The 23,003-nt window shown below is 44.2% G+C and overlaps 4 protein-coding genes across 10 annotated transcripts; 1 reads left to right on the top strand and 3 right to left on the bottom strand.

The window, feature by feature from the left end:
* Positions 1–311: 311 nt before the first annotated feature.
* On the bottom strand, positions 312–3,933 carry LOC100846818 (ornithine carbamoyltransferase, chloroplastic). The gene is made up of 5 exons (XM_003570138.4): positions 3,210–3,933; positions 2,134–2,468; positions 1,409–1,540; positions 1,055–1,327; positions 312–761 (listed from the first exon to the last, which is right to left on the bottom strand). The coding sequence occupies exons 1-5, from the start codon at positions 3,400–3,402 to the stop codon at positions 579–581; spliced, it is 1,116 nt and encodes a 371-aa protein (XP_003570186.1). The 5' UTR covers positions 3,403–3,933; the 3' UTR covers positions 312–578.
* Positions 3,934–7,367: 3,434 nt separating this feature from the next.
* LOC100846000 lies at positions 7,368–11,358 on the top strand. The gene is made up of 4 exons (XM_003570136.4): positions 7,368–7,619; positions 8,056–8,851; positions 9,911–10,339; positions 10,852–11,358. Exons 2-4 carry the CDS (start codon positions 8,125–8,127, stop codon positions 11,013–11,015), a joined length of 1,320 nt encoding a protein of 439 aa, XP_003570184.1. The 5' UTR covers positions 7,368–7,619; positions 8,056–8,124; the 3' UTR covers positions 11,016–11,358.
* A 2,896-nt stretch (positions 11,359–14,254) lies between these two features.
* LOC100846306 (lipid phosphate phosphatase epsilon 2, chloroplastic) lies at positions 14,255–17,111 on the bottom strand. Of its 5 annotated transcripts, none has more exons than XM_024461564.1 (6): positions 16,910–17,111; positions 16,439–16,740; positions 16,226–16,372; positions 15,305–15,530; positions 14,927–15,000; positions 14,255–14,734 (listed from the first exon to the last, which is right to left on the bottom strand). In XM_024461564.1, exons 2-6 carry the CDS (start codon positions 16,505–16,507, stop codon positions 14,513–14,515), a joined length of 738 nt encoding a protein of 245 aa, XP_024317332.1. In that variant the 5' UTR covers positions 16,508–16,740; positions 16,910–17,111; the 3' UTR covers positions 14,255–14,512. The 5 variants fall into 5 exon arrangements, with proteins under 5 accessions (XP_024317332.1, XP_024317331.1, XP_010235861.1 ...); XM_024461563.1 differs by having other exon boundaries at positions 16,439–16,737; XM_010237559.3 differs by having other exon boundaries at positions 16,439–17,111.
* Positions 17,112–17,806: 695 nt separating this feature from the next.
* LOC100838102 (lipid phosphate phosphatase epsilon 2, chloroplastic) lies at positions 17,807–21,176 on the bottom strand. Of its 3 annotated transcripts, none has more exons than XM_010237558.3 (4): positions 20,770–21,176; positions 19,902–20,127; positions 18,648–18,721; positions 17,807–18,454 (listed from the first exon to the last, which is right to left on the bottom strand). In XM_010237558.3, the coding sequence occupies exons 1-4, from the start codon at positions 21,052–21,054 to the stop codon at positions 18,251–18,253; spliced, it is 789 nt and encodes a 262-aa protein (XP_010235860.1). In that variant the 5' UTR covers positions 21,055–21,176; the 3' UTR covers positions 17,807–18,250. The 3 variants fall into 3 exon arrangements, with proteins under 3 accessions (XP_010235860.1, XP_024317329.1, XP_024317330.1); XM_024461561.1 differs by having other exon boundaries at positions 17,807–18,475; positions 20,770–21,175; XM_024461562.1 differs by lacking the exon at positions 18,648–18,721 and having other exon boundaries at positions 17,807–18,475.
* Between the last annotated feature and the right edge of the window lie 1,827 nt (positions 21,177–23,003).

The raw sequence follows: 23,003 nt of genomic DNA, 5'->3' as shown, positions 1-23,003 counted from the left end.
CAAGTCAATATAGCAGTCAATATAGCGATGGAAGTTCATCCAAAAAACCATAGCTATGGACGTTCAGAGCTGTCGGGAAATCTTTAAAGACTGTCGATTCATCAGTTTCCGGCAACAAACTGGAAAATTGGAAAATTCTGGCGTTCAAATGGGGACCCGTAGGTCAAACTTTAAAAAAAAAAAACTTGACCCGTAGGCCAAACTACTCTCTTGGTCAACTCCTTTATGAGCCAACGAAGAAGTTTGAAGTATAGTCTAAGTAGATAAGCGAATAACGTGCTCAAGCAGAATAACGTGCTCAAGCAAAGAAATAATCCAGATCAGGTGACACGACTTGAAATGAATCACGAAGGTGCTCTGTTTATTCAGGATTACCACATTGCTACCTCCGAAGTACCAAATACTTTAGTAATTGGACAATCCATGCATCTGAATATTGCGAGGTGTTCTAAAGTCTCTACCCTTCACGCCTCTGAAGAAAACGTCTTGGATTACAGTGCAAAACCCTGAAGGAACCTAAGTTCTCAGAAAACTCTTCAATGTTGATATCGATGGAGCAATAGCATGTAGAAGGGCTACTAAGCCCCAAGCACATGAAGCATGATTGCATTCTGAGCGTGCATTCTGTTCTCAGCTTGTGGGAACACGATCGAGTTGGGAGCCTCAATGGCACCGTCTGTCACCTCCACCCCTCTCTCCGCAGGCAAACAATGCATAAGGAAGGCTTTTGGACCAGCTATCTCCATCAGGGCTTCATCCACCTGCAGGGACCAAGAATAACTTTAGTATCAGGCGAGGGCCATCCTATGTGCAGAGACTATTGACTGTGAAAGACTAAATAATAATGGCTTCTAATGAGCAAAATTCTAGTATTATTCTTTAATTTCTAAACATCAAACATAAAAGAAACAAATGTATGAGCATTTCCAAGTAGATGCAGTTAGCATCTAGTAAGCAAAAAAACAAAGAAATAAACAAGTATCAACATTCCAGTTCAAATGACATATCCACGTATCAAAATTAGTTTGAGCTGTTAAAAGGGTGGTAGACAAACCATGAATCCTTGGAACACTTGTTTCCTATATTCAGCTTCCTCCTTTTGGCCCATGCTGGCCCAAACATCTGTATACACAACATCTGCTCCCTTTACTGCTTCCTTGGGATCATTTGTTATTTCAATCTTACTTCCGGCACTCCTGGCGATCTCCACAGTCTTTGCATCTGGCTCAAAGCCTTTAGGACAAGCACATACAAAGTGTAAAGGAAGTACGGCAGCCAATAGAAGCCATGAGTGCACAATATTGTTCCCGTCTCCAACATAGACAACCTGCATAAACAATTAGCAAAATGAGAGAATTGGCCACAGGACAAGAAAATGACCATATGCTGTTATTTTAAGGGGGGTCACCTTGGTGTTTTCAATACGACCAATGTGTTCAACCATAGTGAGTGCATCAGCCATTATCTGGCATGGATGGTTATAGTCCGTGAGGCCATTTATGACAGGTACAGATGCATATTTTGCCAAGTCCACAATGTCCTGTCAAAATGCCAAAATCATATGTGAGATGTTAGGAAGAAAAATGCTCAGATGGAATCGAACATAAATCGACTTTCACTGAAACTTCTTAAGATCAATGAATGAATGCAGAATGTGAGTAAGTTTAGGGAAACAGTATCTCACTATCTCGGATAGAAGCAAGATATAGTGGAAGTGAATTAAATGGCCAGCCGAAACATCAACTATATGTTAAATTGTTTGAAGAAAAGTACAAATAAACAAAATGAATATGCACAGTAGAAAGAGAACTGCTGCAACAAAATTATTTTTTCATGGAATTCTCTGATAAAAAATATTTCCAGGTTATTAGGGTGGAATGGACTTACTATTTCAGTTATGAGTACACATTATTAAGGTTGATGCTCCTCTTAATAGATTTCAATTTGCAGAACATATTGCTTTCCCACCAACGAAATAACAAGAAATTACATTGTTGTCTTGATTGCGCTCAATAGGCGTCATGGAAGAGACAGATTTCAATAAGCAGGGATTTGATTTGGAATCTGTGTACATGCAAATTATGCTGCTAAATGGATCAAACGAAAAAATGATCACGTAACTCATGATCATACCTGGTGAGCAAAAAGCCTGGCCATAATGATGTCATTGTATCCAGAAAGTACTCGAGCAACATCACGAGTCTCCTCGCGCTTGCCCATCTGGATATCATCAGGTCCCAAATAAACGGCATGCCCACCAAGCAAGAAGAATCCTGTTTCAAATGAAACACGGGTTCTCATCGACGGCTTCGCAAAGATCATTGCCATTGACTTTCCTTTGAACGGTTGGAAGCTCCTATCTCCTGACTTTATCATTGCCTTAACTTCAATGGCTCGATTGAGGATCTTCATGATTGTATCTTTGTCAAAATCATTGATATGTAGAAAATCCTTAGGAATCAGTTTGGCTGCAAGAAATTAGTATGGTTAGTAAAAAGAAGCATATTTTTATAACATCTTCAGTAATGAAAGTTTCCATCGATGCCCAAAAAGTTTTAAAATGTATACCAGAGTTTCCACCATTCACATCTTCCCTCCCCCCCCCCCCCCCCCCACCCCCCCAAAAAAAAGTAGGATAAAAGCAAATGAACAACCATGTGAATTATAAAGCTAATGTCTTTACCACAAACAATTCTATCACAGTAACACAGTGATGTGGACAAGAAAGAAAATTCGGGCATTGCTTCTGCACTGTCAAAGAAGAAAATTTAATTAAACTCTTCTGTGATCACCATATGTCTAGTGCAAGTTTGTGAAATGTAATCTATACCAGATAATGAGATAATTGTTCATTCAGTGGCCACAAAAAAATGGAAGTGCCTGCCAAGAATTTGCCATAGCTAATGCAATCGTACTTGGATCCACATTTTGCACCAACCTTTTATTTATTTCTGTATTTAGAAAACTATTTGGGATGTCTAAGCTTCAGCTACTGTCAGTAACTACTAATTAGTGCCTGATGAATTAAAATTCGCATCTATAAGAAAGATGACTAAAAACAAGTACTCATTGGCAGCCTGATTATTGCTTGTTTGTCAAATCTATTCTAACGATGACGAAAACCCCACTAGAACCACAGTTACCATGTAGCTCCCTAGGCCCTAACCAACCAACCAACAAACAAAATGATACAATGCTTAAACCCTAACCATCTTTCCCCGCGGAGGAGAACGCGGCGGGGCTGGAGACTGCGGCGGCCGCAAGCCCTCGGCGAGCGGCGGAGGCGGCGGATGAGGCGATTGGTCTCGCTGAGGGATGTTGGAGCGGGAGCGGCTGCAGGCGCTGGGAAGAGGCAGGAGAGGAGAGGACGAGGTGGCCACCGGAGATCGCCGCCGCAGCCATCGCAGGAAGATGCTGAAGTGGCTATCGGCGACGGAGGGCAAAATTCGGGGCCGCCGGCGGCTCGCGGTTACTGCAGCCCAGTGGGGAGCGACGACGGCGCTGCGGCTCAGGTACGGCGGCTCGTGGCTGCGGGAAAGGTCAGGAAGCGACGGGACGGCTATACCTGGCCAACGGACCTCACATGCCCGGCACGGCCTGGTCCGTGGATAAACGGGCTTCGCACGGCCAAGGCCCGCTAGGCACGACTATAAGTGGGCCGTGTCGTGCCCGCCCGCTTCAGCCCAGACACGGCACATGACAGAAAAGGCCAGGCTCGCCGCCGTCGCGCCCGCTTGCTGCGCTGTTGCCGCCGCCGCGGAGAGGGGCCGCCGCCGTGCTGGAGTGGTCGGGGACAGAGAGATGGGGTCGGGTGCAGGTTTGGCGTCGCAGAAGCCGGACCGCCGGAGACAGAGAGGAAGAGGCAGTCTGCGGCGTGCCTGTCGACGGGGAGGTCGGAGACGAGGTAGAGGCGGTCGGGGGCGTGGGCAGAGAGGACTGGGGATCGACGCGGATTGGCCTCGATCTCAATACAGAATTCCAGATCCAGTCATGGCCCAAGGCGGGTCGCGGGCCAGCGCGGCCGAGTTATAATCGTGCCGGGCCGAGCCCGCAACGGGCCAAGGCACAGTGGGGGCCGTTGGCCAGCTACAGTTGTAACCGGCGGAGGGGTGGGGGGAGTAGGGTAAACACTTCATGTACTCTAAAAAAAAAAAGGTAAACACTTCGTGTAAGTGAGCTACCTTTTTTTTCGAGAAAATTTATGATTTGTTCGAGAAATGGGTCTGATCTTGTAAGTTTCCTCTTTTCTATCTCGACTGCAATTTACAGAAGTTGTTCCTGATTTTCTCTCAGATGTGGGTGCATGGACGAATTTGAATCATAGTTTATATCGTAGACCAGCTGACCGAGTGAGCGAACTATTATGACCTATGACGAAAACTACCAATCATGTAGCGCTCACAGCGTTTAAAATCGAAGTTTCGGTGATTTGAGTTACCAAAAGATTTCTGCATTAAAATTTCATTTTCTTTTTGTGAATTTCTTTTGAAAAATATTTGAAATTATTGAAAAAATAAAAAAACTATGGGGCCGATTATCAAATTTGAAACGTAGATGCCACGAAATATGTACCGAGTAACTATGTGGTTAAGAGAAACCTAGCTACTATGGGATAAGAGGTATCAACTTGTTTTCTCGCCCATTGGATTAAATTATGTTTTGATTGTATGGATTGATTGGATCAAACCTAACTCATGTTTTTTTTTGTATACATATAGGTGCTTATCTCCACCTAGATGGATTCCCTCTCTAATTTCCATTTCATGAATCTTACTGAAAATGGATGTTTACAAGACTGCGCTTACATCTATAGTATGGACACCTAAATAAAGTTTGGTAAAAAAACATGTCCACAAAACAATGAAATTGCTTGTGTCCGGATAAGATACTTCTCACTATTCAGGTTTAAATTGCACATGACACATATGGTTTCATTTTCCATCATTTCTACAAGCCTGACATGTTTTTATAGGACTTAAAGGTTCGTGTCCTTTTATTTTGTTTCCACCATTTTTTGACTGGGAGAAAAGAGATCTTATGTACTCGAGCGGAAAAAAATCTTCGTTCACGCTACCAATTGAATCAACTTGGCTTCACGCTAAGCTGATAGATCACGGGCACGTGAAGCAATAAAAATATCACGTTAAATAGAAAAAAAAAGTATGGGCAACAAATTCAAGTTGAATGACCCCCACCCCTTGACTTTGCTCGATAACTGATAACCCATCTGTTTTTTTATGTAAGGCATGTAACATCGTCACGGTATTAGTGCAAACTCGCCCCATGTGTAGATCGGGTGCATGCAGGGGAGGATACATGCCTCATGATTTGGCATGAGTCTTACTTGCTAATTCTAGCGATTTTATCTAAGACGTGTTTCCTTGAAATAGTCTACAACTCTACAATTTGTTAACTCCTATATATATATAGGTTGAGAGACCTCAAATACCACTTATATATCTACTTCTTTTTGCGGGTGTCTTATATATCTACTTCTGACATGAAGCTCTCTATCTCTTACTATTAAACTTCCACCTCCCCTTGCTGCTATATACATGATGCTATGTTGTTTTTTCTGAGAATACTAATCTCCTCTGAGCATACAAATCTGATGGGGACAAAAGAAATCCATGTATGCTTGTATATCTCTATGTCTCTATACAATAGGAGGACTAATCTCCTCTAAGCATACTGAAATTCTAAAGTGTGTGTGTCCATGTAGGACAAACTCTAAAGCTGATAAGAGTAGGTGCAAGAAGTGCCTAAACCATTAATGGTTAACTCAAAAATATATTCCCCTTTTCTCATCAAATTCCTATTTTATACTTTTACTTCCATTCAGCAGATCAACACATAAACAATCAAGAAAGCAACTTTATTTAAATTCTTGGTGCCTTCAAATGCAAGATCTCACCAGATTGATAAGTGACTTAAGGATGTGCTAATCTGATTGGAGATTTGATCCTTAATCTCCATTGAATTTGTCATGCTCTCCTGGTCTTCCGGTTTTCCCATCCTTGCTCCATGCGTCTTGCAGGCGCCACCACCACCTCAAATCCTCAATCCCAATTCCCCCCTACTGCGCCACCCCTTCCTAGCCCCTGCTTTCTTCCTCTCTGCCCACCGGTGCTTGGCACTCCAGTCAGCAGCCATGACCATAGCTTAATTCCTTATAGGGATTTGCTATGGTGGTGACGAAGAGAGGCTCAAGGTTTCCTACTCTTCCAATCATCGCCGTCCCAAATGCTTGATTTTTTCAGGTCTCCCCCATAGCCTCCAAGCGTCCTGGCCGCTGGAATCGAGGGCGCGCAAGAGGGCGCCAGCGAGCATGGGCTCATGGGCCCTAGCCGGGGGAATCAAAGGCGAGCAGGAGAGGCGCATAGGGGGGCTCGGACTTGGACGTCGGAATAAATGGCGCGCACGGCCCTAGCCGCTGGAATCGACGGCAACCAGGGACGGGGGAATACGCTTTTGACGCGGAAGGGCGACCAGGCGGCGCGCGCTAGTCTGACTCGAGCAGATTCGTGGAGGGGTGGCCGGGCAGCGCGAGCAGGCAAAGAGCGGGCGCGCGGAGGGGCGGGCGGGCGGCGGTGTTGTCTGCAGGCACGACAAGGAAAAAGAGGAAAGAGAAAAGAGACGGTGATAGACGCGGGGCGTGATATTTTACCACACGAGACGTATGGCGACGACGCTCATGCCATCACCACCAACTCTAATTTAATATATTGATATAGATCGATGATATTTTCTTGCTTCGCATCTCTTCGCCTCGCACGGTCGCACCGTCGGTTGCATCGCCGTGGGGAAGAATCCCCGGGAACGCCCGAGACTTGTGCACGAAGACAGCAGCGTACGTACCACACGAGGAAAAGAAGAGAAAGCAAATCATGAAGCATCCATCCACGAGCGGCAGTGTCCAGGCAACCCCACCTGCAGTCCTGCGTGCGTCACGTGGTTAACCCAGCCACGCGGTTCCGTCTTCCGTGCGGGCGCCAGAGCCAACCAGCCAACAACAACCTCCTCTCCTGCGCCGCTTGCTCGTTCCCCACCCACCCGAGATCCACCGCACCGAACAAGGACCCGAAACATCTCCGCCCAAGCTCGACCGCCCCCACAAGCCCAGGAGCCCAGCAGGACCCAGTCACCCGCGGGGCTTTCCCTTTCTTCCCTTCCAAGATTAGGGGAGCCGCGGCGCACCACGTCTCCAGGCTCCTGACGCCGCTGACATCGGGGCCCGCGCGCCCGCTCCCTGAAGGGTAAGCGACGGACACGGTGCGAGCCGATGAAGCGGCAGCTTTGTTCTTTCTTTTTTTCCTTTCGTGTTTTCCAGGCATCTAATTTCCCGGCCGAATAAAAATCAGCGGCGCCCTTTCTCTCGCCTTCCTTCTTTCTCTGCGGCGTGGAGGCGTATTTTAGCATTCTCTCTCTCTCCCTCGTGCCTGGCTGGTTCGTCTCGCGCCGCTTAATTTTGTTTGCCAACATAAATTCGAAACGCGAGCTGCGGGTTCCGTTCCTCGGGAGGTGGACGAGGCCGCCGCCGCCGCCGCTGGTTAGGGTTTCCTCCGACCACGCGACAGGCGGAGCCGCCCGCGCGCGCTCCCTCCCACGGCCGGTGTCAGGTGATTATTTCCTCCACGCTTGCTTCGTCTTTGCCGGCTGGGGTTTCGGCGTCGATTCGAGCGTTTGGGGTCCTGTCCTGCTTGCCGCGTGGTAGATTTGGGCGGGGCTTGTTGGTTGAAATTTTCGTACCGAGCTGTTCGATTTGGGGTGTGTCTGATTCCGGTGTTCGTGTGCGTGATTTGTTCTTGTTGATTTAGGCGGAGAATATTGTGGGGTTCTCCCCCTTTTTTGGTTGATTTGAGCAGCTTATCTCGTCGGTATCTTATGCTGCCCCCTTTCCCCCCAAGGATAGGTGGCTACGTGTTTCGCTGCATATGTTTCCGAATATTTTGGATCGGAATCTCCTAATCTTGGTGTCCTGTCTCTTCTCTCCAGGGTGAAAGAAAAGAAGGTTTGATCCATTCTAACCTTCTGGTCTTGTCTCTTTCTATTCAGGACCCCTTTGATGTCAGGAAGGTGCAATCTCCGGTGATCTCCCACTTCAATTCCGGCAGCCACATCCCCATGCCGACCATCACGCACTACGTTCTGGACCCCTTCCTGGAGACTGGGTCCATTACAAATACCCACAAGGTTGTTCCGAAGCCGCCGCTGCTCCCGGGGGAGTCTCCTGAGAAGCCGATACCTGTGCCAGTTGCTCCTGCTAGGACATCGCCGGCGCTCTACACCACGCCTGAGAGCACACCACTCCCAGACTCACCATCATCGTTCCCTGGAACCTGGTCGCCGTACCTCATCAACCATAAACGTCGTGGACCTGGCCTGATCAAGACACTTTCCCAGGGTGATGTTGGAGGTGAGGGTAGCCAGCCAAAGATACCTGTGACGTTACCTGCTTTGCCAAAAAGGAGTGAAACCTTCACAGCGCAAGAGTTCAATGGTGTGGTTGGAGGTCACGGTGTGGATGAGACCTTGGATGGGCAGACTGGAATGGTACTGAAGGGCAAAGCCACCCTTTCTGCCCAAGATGAGCAGAATCAGCCCGAGTTTGAGTTTCAGCATGGAAGTCCAGACGCTTTGGTGAGGCCTGTCAATGTTGGAAGGCTTGTCAATGGTGGAACTCCAAGAAATGCTGAGAATGATGCCTTCTTTGAGCCTCAGGATTCACAAAGTGTTGCTAGTAACTCCGAAGCTGAGGATGCTGGCGGGCAGGAGCGGTGGTGGAAACCCAGTTCCCCTTTTGGGGCATCTGTTGGCACACCTGGTGCAGAGTTTTATGATGCATTTGAAGGTACCATTCAGTTTTTACTAATGATACACTTCACTTGTTTGTTTGTATATCAGTATTGAATCTTGTTAATTTGTGTTTTACTTGGCATACTGCTTTGAACTGATCTCTTTGGTCGGTTGTTCCTTGTCATCGTCAGTAAAAAATGCAATAGTGAAACAAAACTAGCAGAGGAAAGAAGAAACTCCATAGGATAGAAGGTTTAGTTCCTATTTTAAAGCCTACTCATGTCTCTCCATGGAACTTATGATACGCCGTTAAATTTACTGAACATCCTACTGGTTCAGTCCTCTCCTACATGTTGTTTACTACATTTATTTTGGTGAAAAACAAGGGTTTGCACAGCCTAGTTTGGTTAGATTGGCATTATCAGGTTTCAGGTGCTGACTTAGTTCCTAAACTTCATGATATGTTGTAATTAAAGGCCATCTAGGTGTTGTGTAATCTTGTTTTTGAACTATAATCATCTTGGTGCTCCCATAACCTATGGTTTCCTTTATTTATTACAGCCCTTGCATGCCTTACTCCATGGCCCATCTACGCACCCTTTTTCTTTAGTTGATAGTAATATACTACTGTTGAGCCATTCGAACGATTATCTGTCAGTTAATGTGACTATGAGCTAAAATTTTCTTATAGCGAACATGCTACTTCCTCCATTCCACAAAACACCTCATATAGATTTGTGCACTTAGACCAAGGCAACTCTCGTTTCTATTGCTTGACCACTCATATTGGATTAGTACTAAATGGATGTGAACGGTTATTGGCTGGGTGTGGCAGCCAAGAGAAAAACGAGCTATATTATGGAACAAACCAGAAAAATCTATGTGAATTGTTTTGTGGAATGGACGGAGTATGAGCTAAAAAAATCATTCACAAGTGATATCTCGAACATATGTTTAATGATGTATGTTTGTAACTGCATCAATAGTTTGGCTAATCACTTGCTTGCATTCTGTTGCTGAAGATATCATCTATCCTCTCCTATTATCCATTCTGATGCTTGCTGTTTTATTTACAATGCTTCTCCACACTAAGTCCTGTTCGTTTGAAATGTAGAAATATCCAGTGATGGTGCAACTCGATCTTCTCGGTGTATAGATGATGACTTTCGTGAAATGAGGTTAAGTCTGTTGACAGAAATTGAGGGGAGGAAACAAGCTGAGGAAGCAGTTGATAACTGGCAGAAGGAATGGAAGAAGCTGAATCATCACCTATCACTTATAGCCTTGACACTTCCATCTCCATGTGTAGATGAGACCACTGATGATTCAAGTATGGATCCTGGAGCTGAGTTGTGCCAGCAAATAGCTGTTTCACAACTTGTAGCTGCTGCTATTGCTCGGGGATTAGCTCGTGCAGAAGTTGAATCAGAGATGGAAAGTGTGATTTCAGCAAAGAACTTTGAGATTGCAAGGCTATCAGATAGGGTACAGTACTATGAAGCTGCAAACAGGGAGATGTCTCAAAGAAACCAAGAAGCTATCGGTACTCGTGCTGAACTTAATATATTTATCTTGCAATCAGTACAATTTATACAATCATGTATTACTATCTGTGAACCTGGTTTCCTTCCTGGTGTCAGCTGTTGACTAGCATAGCCCATATTTCTATTGCATAAAAATATCCGACATTCGATACATTAGGTAGGTGAGAAAAATGACTTCTGCAGAACCAGGATTGCAAAATATATGAACTTACAGGTCCTATGTCTGATAAATTATGTACATCCCCTGGCAAAAAGTAGTCTGCTGGCTATCAGTGTTGACTAGAACATGGTATAGGTGTGTGGTTGTTGTGATGCATACATATCACTGGCTGTCTTGGTATCATATCTTGTTATCAGTGTTGACTAAAACATGATATGTGTAGTTGTCATGATGCATACATATAACTGGCTGTCTTAATATCATATCTTCTTGCCAGCTGTTTGTTGAATACTGCAAATAAGCGTGATGTTTAATATCGATCCTTGAATTCTCTCTTTGGATGTCTTGCAGAGATGTCCAGGCAACAGCGGAACAAGCGTAAGCTGAGACAGAAGTGGTTCTGGGGTTCAGTTGGGCTAGCAGTTACCCTTGGCACAGCAGCCATTGCGTGGTCCTACCTACCCACGACTCAGGCTAGCCCAGAGTCGGATAGCACCAATACCAACAGCGATTAGAGCTAGCTGAAGATGTATCCTCTCCTTTCAGAGGTCCTAACAAAAGCTCTAACTATACTTCCTAGAGAGCAAAGAAGGTTGTATAACTTTTCTCTTTTTGGTGATCGGCTGTGATCACTACAATCCTCGTTTGCCGCTTCCTCTGTAAAATGTGGAATGGGTCATCTCCGTGCAGGACAGGCTCTATTCTCCTTTACCGTAAGTCCCTCGTTGCATAGTTGGTTGAGCAAAATAATACGAGGAATGTGGATATGAGTAGCAATCGTCCTTGGTGAACTCTTGATCTTGGCAATTGCAGTTTTGATCTGGGTATTGACTGTTCTCTCGAACTACTTTTTCCCCAGTTATTGTTCTGTTACGTTTTCTGTCAGTTATTTCGCTTCTATACCAACGAGTCACCAGCATATAGTATTATTCTACGTCCGGCCGCTTAGTGTGGCGTCAATTTAGTTTGAGCAGCAAGTATTTTTCATTGCTTTAAATTGCTAGATATAACGCGTGTATAATTTTTCTGTAACACTATTTTATTAGCTGTGAAAATAGTTTTGCTGTTTGTCTTCGCATGAAATTTCCAAAACAACGTCATACCATAGATTATAGCCGTAATCTAGCTAAAAATAAAATGTATACGATAAAATCAAGTAAAAAGGCAGAAATCTAGTTATACCATTGCTCGCCAAGAAATGACTCCCTCGGTTTCAAATTAGCCGTATAGATAGTATGTTTTCTCAAAATACTTGAATATTTAAACTTCGAGTACTAATCATCGTTCTCTTGATTTAGAATGATATTCCTTCCGATCCAAAATAAGTGTCTCGGTTTTGAACTAAGGTTTAGTATAATCCTATTGGATGAATAGAGGCTAAGTAGAGATTGGAGAAAGATTTTAATTATACAATCCTATTTGATGAAAAGTTGTAGGGCTAATTAAGATTGGAGAAAGATTGAATGTATGGTGCAACAAATAGCACATATCAAGTGATATTTTGTCTTTGTGGCTTATTTTCTGTAAATAACTGCGTGCAACTAATTTGAAACGGAATAATTTAATACTATCTCATTTTCGCAAAGTTTGGCGTATTTGGTTTTGTTAAGACAAGAGTTAACCAACAATAATTTTATAATTACATATTTATATGATGTGAAAGCACAATTATAAGCAAGAACTTTTGGAGACGAATATATTGACATAAATTTCATGTTTTAAAAATTACATATTGATAGAATAATTCTTGATCAAAATCTTGTGTTAACCAAATCAAATATACCAACCTTTATGAAAATGATGGAATGCTTAAAAGAGAAAACTTGTTTTTCTGTTCAAACTTCCTACGAGTTCCCTTTTGAACAGGTCCAATACTACTTTGACCTGTGCAATGTAAACTGTGGTGCATGCACCTTAAGGATGCATTTGGTTGCCTGTGGAGTCTTATCTTGTATCCAGACAGAGCACACGTACGGAAAAGATGAGATATGACCGTCTGGTTGTTTTTCTCCCTTTTTCTTCCTTCCTCTCTTCTCTTTCCTGTCACATGCCACTCACCGTCTAGCGCAGTGAGGACGAGTTAGAGCATCTCCACTCGACGGCCCTAAACCAGTTATGGAACCGTCGGCACAAAAAAAAACCAGTCAGCCGGCCTTCCCAATTAAAATTTTGAGCCGGCGCTGCCTAATAAAATAACTGGTGCTATCAGGCCAAACCCAACCCAAAGGGAGGCGAGCAGGGGCGCCGGAGGCACGCATTATTACGGCGGGTTCGTCCTGTCAGCGACCATTAATCGCCCTCACCGGTTTCTCACCGGCTTCTCCTCGATCACCGAGGCGATTAATGGTGGTTCGCAGGGTCAAAGCCCGCTAGTTGACACGCGGCCGTGGCCCCGTGCATTCCCAACGCCAATCTCGCCGTGTTCACACCGCCTGCCGATCCGCATTTCCCGGATATAAAAGCAGCCCCCTCTCCGCGGTGCTCGCCATTCTTCCCTCGCCGTCCTTCCTCTCTCCTTGCCATCCTTCCTCTCTCCTCGGCCGGCCAGCACCGCTGGCTAGCGCGCTCCTTCAGCTCCTCCTCCTTGCCAGCGCTGCGCATCAACGACGAGCCCGACTCCTCCTCCCACGGAGCCGGAGTGAGCGTCGGAGCCGGAAGACGAGTGCCTCGCGCTCGACTTCCGCTGCGACGGTGACCCGGAGGGGTTCCCGGGCCTGCGTGCGGCGGAAGCCGAGGAGGCGTGTCGCCTCGGCCTCACCATGGCAGAGGCCGAGATCCTCACCTGGAGCGAGGCCGAGGCCAAGAAGGAGGCGGCTGAGAAAGATGGCGGCGAAGGAGACGGCGACGGTGAAGAAGGAGCCAGGCGTCATCGTCCCTGACATCACGAGGAAGACGAAGACGACTTTGACTTCGACGCCTATCTGAACGATGACTAGGGTTTTAGTTTCTTTTTTTATATAAATTTCGCCAAGTTTAATTAAATGTCGCCGAGTTTGATGAAATGTGCTAAATTTAGATTTGTTTGGAATTTAGCATTGGGAGCACGGTGGAACCCCAAATTTAATTTTTGCGCCGGCGCTTCCCAAAAGGCGTAGAGATCGGACCTGCCGGACGCCAAATGGGCGGGCGCAAGAGGGGACGCTATTAGCCCCGCTGCCGCCGCTTCCTGCAGCCCGATGTGGATCCCTGCGGCTCAACGTGGATAACTTTGTCACCGCGGTTCTCTCTGTATGGCCGTTGCTCGCTCTCTGCGACCCATTGGGGATATCGTCTCGCAGGTATGCCGCCGACCGCTACCTCCTCCCGAACCCCTCCCCTTTCCGTGGCTTACGCAAGAGGCGGTGGAGGAGCTCTCGGTAAGGGTGGCGGCGGAGTTGGAGCGGCGGCCACTGCGGCGGAAGGGGAAAAACAATGAGACGAGGCAGAACAGGAGGCTGCATCCGAGATACACATCCGATTCCTGTGTTTTCGCTCAGCCTGATTGAGGTGTCTTTTTTTGCATCAGTTGGATCAGGCAAGAGAAATGATGCAGAGTACGAAACATGGACTAAATTTTATGGGCCATGCGAGGCATGTGCAAGGCGACCAACCAAACAGACCTGAAATGACTTGTTCTTCACTACCATTACTTCAATCGCCGTTACTAGAAGGATCGACTATTATTTTGGTTTTTGAACCATAATCTCTTCTCGTATCAGCAAGGATCTTGAAGTTTTTGAAAATAAAGTCTCGTATATGCACGTTTCAAACTTCAATGGTACAAAATCAAAACAACGTGTTACTTATTGGAGTGTTGAGCTGATGTACATTGATCATACAAGTGTACAACACACGAATGAAGTGGTAAAGAATTCTTGCAAAAAATTTATAGGGGCCTGATTTAAATTATTTGTTTAATCTGCCCATGACCAATGATGTACAATGTGTAGTAAAGCAAATATATGTAGGAAAACAGCTGAATTGCTCTTCGTTCTCTCACCAGCAGGCTTTGAACCAGATGTATATATCACGATTAAACCTTGCGCCGGTCGTGGATCATCTGGAGGATGACGGCAATGCAGAACGCCACTGGACCAAGGAGGACTGTAATTTTCACCCATAATGAGGAAGCGAACGCTTCCTGCACGAGCGAACGCCAGAGCACAAACCACAGAGTGCCGAAAGCAGATCCTACAGCAGCACCCACGAGGATCTGATTCAGCGTGTGCTGACGATGCAACACCCGCAACCACGACTGCACATATATAATCGGGGGGGGGGGGGGGGGGGGTTATAATTTAGAACGCAGTGAAGAACTTGAATATCATAACCAAAAAGCATGGTTGCTTCTGCAATGGAGATGGTGGTTAAGGTGAAAGAGTTTCAAGGAACTGAGGAAGAATTGGCTGGGTAATGGCAAATTTAGCCAGACAGGGAGAAATCTTACTAGATAGGATGCTGATGCCATAGTTGTAGCCCCGATAATCATTGCCAGGTAATTTGTCCCAAGCCATTTGAACACTGCATTGCAAAGAATCCACATGAGTAATGCATTCTGTTTCACTGGAGAAATAGGTGGCTATTTCGTATATTTGATTGCTAATGTGCCACGGAAGTACTGTTAATACCACCGCTAGTGTTTTACAGTGACGAGTCTCGTTTAGCACAAAAGGAAGAGCCATATTAGCAAAATGATGGAATTACTGACAAACTGTATCATGGTTGAAGTAAATTAGGAAGGGGCTCTAATCAGCATTTATGTTTTTGTTGTTGCCAGTAGACTACGGTATACTGGCATGATTCAAGTAAATCTTGAAGTGCTTACATGATAGAACTAGAAACGTCGCGGCATAGAACATGGATTGAGCATGGGATGATGGCATCCCAGGACCAGATCGCAAAGCTTGATCCGGCCTTTGATGGTTGAGCATCTTTTTAAGAATTGTTGAAAGTGCCTTGTTCAACACCGCACCCATCAAAGCCCACATAACCTCAGCATCATGCTTCCAAACAGCTGCAAACGCAAAACCACCAGCCACCAGCCATTTACTCTGGACCACAATTTAAAAATTTCAGTACAAGGTCCATAATTTCTAAGTAAACAACAAAAGAAAGTTAAGCTCCAGATCCAGTCAAAGGTAACTTCAAACATAACGGGCTTTTGAAAATTTCACTAAAAGCCCATCAGACATAGTAGCTGTGAAAATCAGGCACTAGACACCGAAATACTCTTGATTTAAACAAAACTATATACCTATACGTAAAATCCGCTCATAAAATATGTTCCGTACGAAAATGCAGGAGCTCAGTAGCTCACAGCTGTGTACTGGAACTAGACGGTCGACACCTACAAAGGCTACAATAATAATACTACTCCGTACGCTTTTTGCGATTTCACAGTAATATATAAAGCGATGGATATTCCACAGAGACATCAATTCAATCACAATATCTTGGTGCCCAGTTCCTTTTTTCTGGGAGATGCTTCGGTCCCTTTTGGTAAGCTACTTCCTTTTCAGCCTAGTAAAGAAGTTCTAACTTTCAAGTATCAGATCTCATTTAAAAGGCATTAGCAAGTGGCAATTGGTTGCGAATTATATCCTAGAAGGATTACTAAGCTCATGCTTAGCCGTAACGTAATGCAGACGACAATTGATTCCCAGAAGTTCAAATTGCTACCCCTATCAACTTTGTAATAAATCTCTAACACATAGTATTTGGATTGGAGGGAGTACTGAGTACTGACCATCCCATTGAGCGACGCCTCAACCGGCGTCCACCAGGTCGCGGCCTCCCGCCTCGTGCCGGGCAACATGTTAACCGGATCGCCCCGCCCGGCAGAAACCTCCAGCTCCCGCCGTGAAGACCCACCGCCGACCCTGGCCATCGAGTTCTGCGACAACATAAGACAAACTCTCCTTTCTTCTTGAACTCGCGAGGATCGTGACAGGATCATTACCTTTTGTGAGGGGAAAACCAATCGATTAGCTGGGCGAAGTGCCAGGCGGAGACATAGTAACAGTGTCATCCCGGACAGACCCAGCTAAGAATCCAGAGGAATTCCTAACTCTGGCAAAGTGAGCGAGGCGATGAGCCAGCTCAATTACCAGATCGTGACGGGATTATGAAATGGCTGTGCGGGGATTGGAGGAGAAGTAATCAGGGAGAAGATAAGACAAAAAATGTTTGTTTTTTTGGGAGTTGACTACGTGCCACCGCACGCAACCCTGGCACGCGCTTGCAGCATTGCTTTCCCATCTGCTGCCGACCAAACGAGGAACACGCATGTCATAAGAAAATAAAAGGTGACGTCAGCAAGTTTATATATATACTTCCTTAATTTGCAGAGATTCTTACGCAAATCTACCTCACTTATTCGGGACGGAGGAAGTACTAAAAATTCAAATATTTAACTATGGAAACACTTTACCTCATTTATATTTGTTTTCACCGTGGAGTTCATCGTGACGAAAATTTCAAAATTACATGTCACTGTACATGTTTTGACAACCTTACGATTCGATTCTTTTCAATTTTAATATTGAAGCACTATTGGCAATAGCTTCCAATGTACTCCCTGCTCAGCAATGGCTCGCTTAGTTGACTCGCTGCTCAGCGATGCCAAAAAAAAACTGTAATAAAAGGTGAGAAAACACAACAAATGCTTTATTTTATGGAGTCATGTAAGCAAAGATGATGTGTTAAATGGACCAATGACAGTGGCGGGTCTACATTTTTGTAATGTGAGACGACCAGTACACGCAGTCACACACAACTTAATGAATTTATAATCACTAATTCATACACAAGATCGATATTGCAAAACGTACGAGGTAAATAATTTAATAAGTACAAGTTCAGGATATGACAATCTGCAATGCAACATAGTCTTAATGAAATCTCAAGTGAATAGAAAACAACTAAATAGCTCAAATATGTTATGAAACTCCGAACCTAGGCTCTCTTTTATTACAGGATTTTCAAAATATATAAGAAGTATGCTGGATTGTAATGTCGTGTTATTTTGATTCCTATGTAGTTGAATAACACATGATATGATTTTTTAACTACTCTACTGAAAAAGCATAGTGATCTGACAAACAGGTTGACGTCATTCAAATTTTCCTATAAGATACAACCATCGAATGCAAATGTATCTACGGATTCCTATGATTTGCAATATGACAGATAAAAATGCCACATAAGAAAATTTCTTGAGGACGCAACTTAACATGCATCCAAGGCCATGAAAACATTAAGATATCTTGCTCGATAAATATAGGCCACCTTTATACGCTTAATTTCGACACCTCAATCGCCACAGATAGAAGGATCAGCAATATTATTTGGGTTTCTGAACCATAATCTCTTCTCATATAAGCAAGATTCTTTAGGTTTTGAAAATAAAGTCTACTCTACACACGTTTCAAAATTCACCAGATCTAAATCAAAATGACGTGTTACTTGTTGGAGTACTGTTGAGCTGATCTAAATTGATCATACAACATTCATATGAACTGGTAAAAGAGGTCTTGTAAATTGTTTGTAGGGGCCCTGGCCGTGGGCCCTCGTGGCCCCAAACTAGATCCACCCATGACCAATGATGTTGAGTATGTAGTAAGGCAAAATTGCTAGTGAAGCAGAATTGCTCTGCGTTCTGTTCAGCAGGCTTTGAACCAGCTCCCTTCTGTGAGCGATTTCCAGAAAATTCAGAGAAAACCTACTCGGACTGGTAGACTTCAGTGTCCATCAATCTACTGTAGATGTACCACTATTCAACCTTGAGCCAGTGGTGAATGATGTAGATGATGAAGCCAATGCAAAACGCTACTGAACCAAGGATGACTGTAATTTGCACCCATAATGAGGAAGCGAACGCTTCCTGCACATGCAAATGCCAGAGCAGCAACCACAGAGCGCCGAAGGCAGATCCTACAGTAGCGCCCACAATGATCTGATTCAGTGTGTGGAGGCCCTGCGACACCCGTAACCACGACTGCACATAAGATAAGAGAGAATGCAATAAAGAACTTGAATATTATGACCTAAGAGCGTGATGCTTCTGCAATGGAGATGGTTAGAAGTGAAAGAGTTCAGAAGGAACTGACTAGTGGGGAACAGTTGACTAATGGAGTTACAATGTTACGGAGAAAGTGAGAAAATCTTACTAGATAGGAGGCTGATGCTATAGTTGCAGCTCCAATAATCATTGCCAGATAATTTGTCCCAAGCGAGTAGAACACTGATTTCAAAGGGTCACATAAGTAATGCATTCTGTTTCAATGGAGAAATAGGTGGGTATTTGATTATTAATATCCATGGAGGTACTGACATACTGTTATGCTACTGCGAATGTGTTACAATGACAAGCCTCTTAGTTTTTTTGTTTAGCACAAAATGTGCATATTAAATCTAATCTAATTTAATTTCAATTTCATTATTTAACAGAAGAGCCATATAGCAAAATGATAAGGAGGTATAATCAGCATTGATACTTTCATGTAGGATTACTGACAAATTGTATCATGACTTAAGTAAAGAGCTCTTTTACAATACCCTGAAATAAACATGAGCCGTCCATTTATGTCAATCGGATGGATGATTTTCGTTGGTACTCCATTACAGATAGAGAGGAGTACGACCTCTAAAAACTACGGAGTACCATAAGATTAGGGGTAAAATGATAATTAAAAGATAATTACCCAGGACTTGCGTGATTAAGAAAACCCTAAGAAAATACCTACCCAATCCATTCGGTTCTATTCTCCTGTGGCCGGAGAGGCGGCGGTTGCTCGATTGGCCTGCCGGCCGCCGGCCGGCAAACTAAGAACAGATCACATACTTGAACTAGCGGAATCGATCATGGACACCAACGTACAACTTTGAATGTGATGGGGGTTTTAAACAGTGCATGCAATCCCGACTATACTATCCAGTAAAATTGTGGTCTCCGCCGGCTTGATGGTCATGATGGTAGATTTCAGATCTCTATGCCCGAGTTATTCATGCAAGGCTGCATCAACGACGATTACAGGGTTGGATCCGATTAATTTGAAACCTAAATGTGCCTTGGGAGCTTCTACGTCGGGAGGATCAAACGGCGGCCGGCCGCCGGCGGATCTGCTCGATTCTGGAAGAAGGGTCCCAGGAAATTGCCCACGGATCTGCCGTTGACGATGGTCACATGGCAATTGTCTAATATACCCTCTTTTTTTTAGGGAAACTAATATACCCTCTTAGATGAAGGGTCAGATTTATTTGGTACTCCGGTTCTCATTATGGAGTACTAGGGTACCGTAAAAACTCTCTAAGTAAATTAGTAAGGAGCTCTAATCAGCATGCATATTCATGTATATTTTCAATATTGCGAGTATAATACTGGCATGCTGTATCATGATTGTAGTAAACCTTCAAGTGCTTACATGAAAGAACTAGAAACGTCGCAGCATAGAAAATGGATTGAGCATGGGATGATGGCATCCCAGGATCAGATCGCAAAGCTGGTGCCGGCCTTTCATGGTTGAACATCTGCTTAAGAATTGATGAAAGTACCGTGTTCACAACCGCACCCATCAAAGCCCACATAATCTCAGCATCATGCTTCCAAAGAGCTGCAAAAGCAAAGGAACCAGCAACCAGCCATTTACTCTGGTGCACAACTTAAAAATTTCAGTACAAGGTCCATAATTCCAATTAAATAGCACAAAGTTAAGCTCTGGATCCAGTTAAAGGTGATTTCAGCTATAACAGGAAGCCAGATCATACAAACATTTCTCTCAAAACCCACAACGCTACCAGACAGAGTTGTAAGAATCAGGCACTAGACACTGAAATACTCTTGATTTAAACAAAATTATCTATGCGAAAAATGCATTCGTAAAAAAATGTTGGCATGAGAATAGTGGAGTTCACAACAATGTATTGGAACTAGACACCTACAAGTACAAGGTTACACTGATAATACAACGCTTTTGCTATTTCATACTAATAAAGCAATGAATATTCCCCAGTGAGATCAAATCAGAATATCTTGATGCCCCAGTTACTTTTTGTGTGTGTTGAGATGCTTCAGTTCCTTTGGTAAGCTACTTCCTTTTCAGCCTTGTAAAGTACTTCTAACTTCAAAGTATGAGAGCTCATTTGAAAGGCATTTTAGAAGCATAACTAAGCTCATGCTTAGCAGACGATGACTGATTCTGAGAAGTTCAAAATGCTATTAAAGCTTGTAGCCAGTAACAATAAGCACGAACAGATACAATGCGAAACTATTCTTGTAAAGAACATACTAACCATCCGATTCAGCGCCGCCTCGACGGGTGTCCACCAGCTCACAGCCTCCCGCCCCGGGCCAGGCAACTCAGCTCGCAGAATCGGATCGCTCTCCCCGTCAGACACCCCCGCCTCCCGCGATGACCCGCTCCCAATCCTGGCCATCTCAGCCATGCACACGCCGAGCCGCCGTTGGGCCCTGGGCCGCCGGCCACGGTGCAGAGAGAGCCGGTCTTTGCACTGCGGGGGGCGATTCAGGCGCACGGGCTTGATGCGCGGCCATGGGGCTGAAGGTGACAGAAGCATGGTCCACAGCGGAAGAGCGCGGGAGAAGCGGCGCTACTGCGGGAGGAGAGCATCTCGGCTCTCGAGGATTTGACGGGAGGGGATTTTTTGGCCGGAGCTCGGGTTTGGGTGGATCGTGATGCTCCTTTGGCGTTTTGGCGTGACGGTGATTGGAGGAGATGGTTGTGCGGTGATTGGAGGACACGTGTGCGGTGATTGGAGGACACGTCAGGGAGAAGATAAGACACGATTAGAATACTTACTCCTACTCGGTAAAATCTCACGCGTAACACGCGCGTTGAACAAGAAAAAATCGATAAAATCACACTGGAAGACGCGTGCTTGAACGTCGAACTCTTTTAGAACGGGGGGCAGTGAGAGCAACAGAGGTGATAACTAAAATACCAACTAAGCAATTTTGGAGATGTGTCATGTTATTAATGAGTAAAAAAAGAATGCGAGTAATTAGATATGTTACCATCACATCACACTTCCCAAGATACAATGAGTCTATAAAGCTAATAAATGAGACTTCTTTATTACCATAAATATGTTACTACCCACCATTAAAGCAGTAAACATAAGCATGTAATGTTACTGGCTTATGTTACTCCCCATTATGACCAGCCTTAGAGACGATTGATCATTTCTTTAATTTGACGGCAAAAGATTCATGGATTCGAGTACTACTCAATCTCCCTTCCTGTATTTTTGTTCAGGAAGAAGGATTTTGTCTTTTTGAATCAAACCAACACTACAGTCTACAGACGACAGTGTATCCAGATCAGATCTAGAATTTCGGGAAAAATTTATATTCCTCCGTTCCGAATTACATGACGGAGGGAGTATCTCTTTTCTCAAGGCTGACACAAGAGTTATTATCTCTTTCACCTTTCTTGCCAAGCGAGGAGTTTGTGAGGTTGAATAAGCCAAATTGTTACTCCCTCCGATCTTAAATTGTTGTCGAAATATTACATGTATCTAGACACTTTTTAAGTATAGATACATCCATATTTGAGCAAATTTGAGTCAACAATTTAGTATCAGAGGGGGTAGTTTCAAAAAGAAAGAGCCAAACTGTTCTAGTCATTTTTGGTAGTTCTATAGTCATTTTTGGTAGGGAAGCCTACGGAATACTGATTATCACAAATAATTAACTTGCTACTTTTAAAATACTCTTTAAACTTTTCTTTCTTCTTAATTTTGATTGGAAGATCTAGAGGTTGACCTAGAATCATGATACCAGTGGGTTGAATGATGATACTCACAAACGCTAGGCTGATACGATGAAAAGTCGAAAACAGTCAGACTTGTGGGAATAAATGATCTTTTGACAATGTATGTGCAATGCACAAGCCAACTACTTAATGGGACAATATATGGGAAATTATTGATGAGAGAAAGTATTAAAAAACCCGGAATAGTTTAAATTAATGGGATTGATTTGTAATCAACAGAGAGAATTCACCCTTGGTTGAAACCTTTTCCAAATTAGTTGCAACAAAAAAATAATGAGATTGATTTGCAGCTAGCTAGATTTTCATAACCGATATGATGGGTCAAGACAACACATGATACAAGTGGCATTGGTGGTAATTAAATCGTGATGTATAATGTATATCGTTGAAGCAACATGGGGTGTAGGATTTAGCCGATCGGATGGTTGAGACTTATTGGATCTGTCATGACCCATCCTTTTAATGGTAGTACAATATATATATTTTCCGTGTACTTCGATTATGAGAAATAATGCGTATATTTGTCTTGATAAAGGAAGTGATGCTCATTTGGTGCTTGTAATATGACACACTAATAAATGATGGATATGAGAAATTTCAAATTTATGCCTTTTTTTTTGCTCATCGCTATCTGCAACCCGGTGGGTATGTCCAACCGGTGGGAGTGTGTGTGTGCGCACAACGGTAGAGACTTGTGGGGAGGGGGCTGCATTTCAATGTTCTGCATCTTTT

Source organism: Brachypodium distachyon, chromosome 3, assembly GCF_000005505.3.
Source record: "Brachypodium distachyon strain Bd21 chromosome 3, Brachypodium_distachyon_v3.0, whole genome shotgun sequence".
Classification (NCBI taxonomy): domain Eukaryota; kingdom Viridiplantae; phylum Streptophyta; class Magnoliopsida; order Poales; family Poaceae; genus Brachypodium; species Brachypodium distachyon.
The sequence above is the reverse complement of the archived record's forward strand: the minus strand, read 5'-3'. Positions and strand labels throughout refer to the sequence as shown.

Excerpts from the sequence above, each read along its gene's own strand:
- LOC100846818 (XM_003570138.4), bottom strand. The coding sequence starts at position 3,402 with ATGGCTGCGGCGGCGATCTCCGGTGGCCACCTCGTCCTCTCCTCTCCT. Across the intron at positions 1,541-2,133 it reads CCAGGCTTTTTGCTCACCAG|GACATTGTGGACTTGGCAAA; the intron begins GTATGATCATGA and ends GCATTTTGACAG. Across the intron at positions 762-1,054 it reads AAGTGTTCCAAGGATTCATG|GTGGATGAAGCCCTGATGGA; the intron begins GTTTGTCTACCA and ends TGGTCCCTGCAG.
- LOC100846000 (XM_003570136.4), top strand. The coding sequence starts at position 8,125 with ATGCCGACCATCACGCACTACGTTCTGGACCCCTTCCTGGAGACTGGG. Across the intron at positions 8,852-9,910 it reads GTTTTATGATGCATTTGAAG|AAATATCCAGTGATGGTGCA; the intron begins GTACCATTCAGT and ends TTTGAAATGTAG. Across the intron at positions 10,340-10,851 it reads AAGAAACCAAGAAGCTATCG|AGATGTCCAGGCAACAGCGG; the intron begins GTACTCGTGCTG and ends GATGTCTTGCAG.
- LOC100846306 (XM_010237559.3), bottom strand. The coding sequence starts at position 16,507 with ATGACACTGTTACTATGTCTCCGCCTGGCACTTCGCCCAGCTAATCGA. Across the intron at positions 16,373-16,438 it reads TGGTTTTCCCCTCACAAAAG|AACTCGATGGCCAGGGTCGG; the intron begins GTAATGATCCTG and ends ATGTTGTCGCAG. Across the intron at positions 15,001-15,304 it reads GACGTTTCTAGTTCTATCAT|TGTTCAAATGGCTTGGGACA; the intron begins GTAAGCACTTCA and ends TTTGCAATGCAG.
- LOC100838102 (XM_024461561.1), bottom strand. The coding sequence starts at position 21,054 with ATGCTTCTGTCACCTTCAGCCCCATGGCCGCGCATCAAGCCCGTGCGC. Across the intron at positions 18,722-19,901 it reads GACGTTTCTAGTTCTTTCAT|TGTTCTACTCGCTTGGGACA; the intron begins GTAAGCACTTGA and ends CTTTGAAATCAG. Across the intron at positions 18,476-18,647 it reads TAGCATCAGCCTCCTATCTA|TCGTGGTTACGGGTGTCGCA; the intron begins GTAAGATTTTCT and ends TCTTATGTGCAG.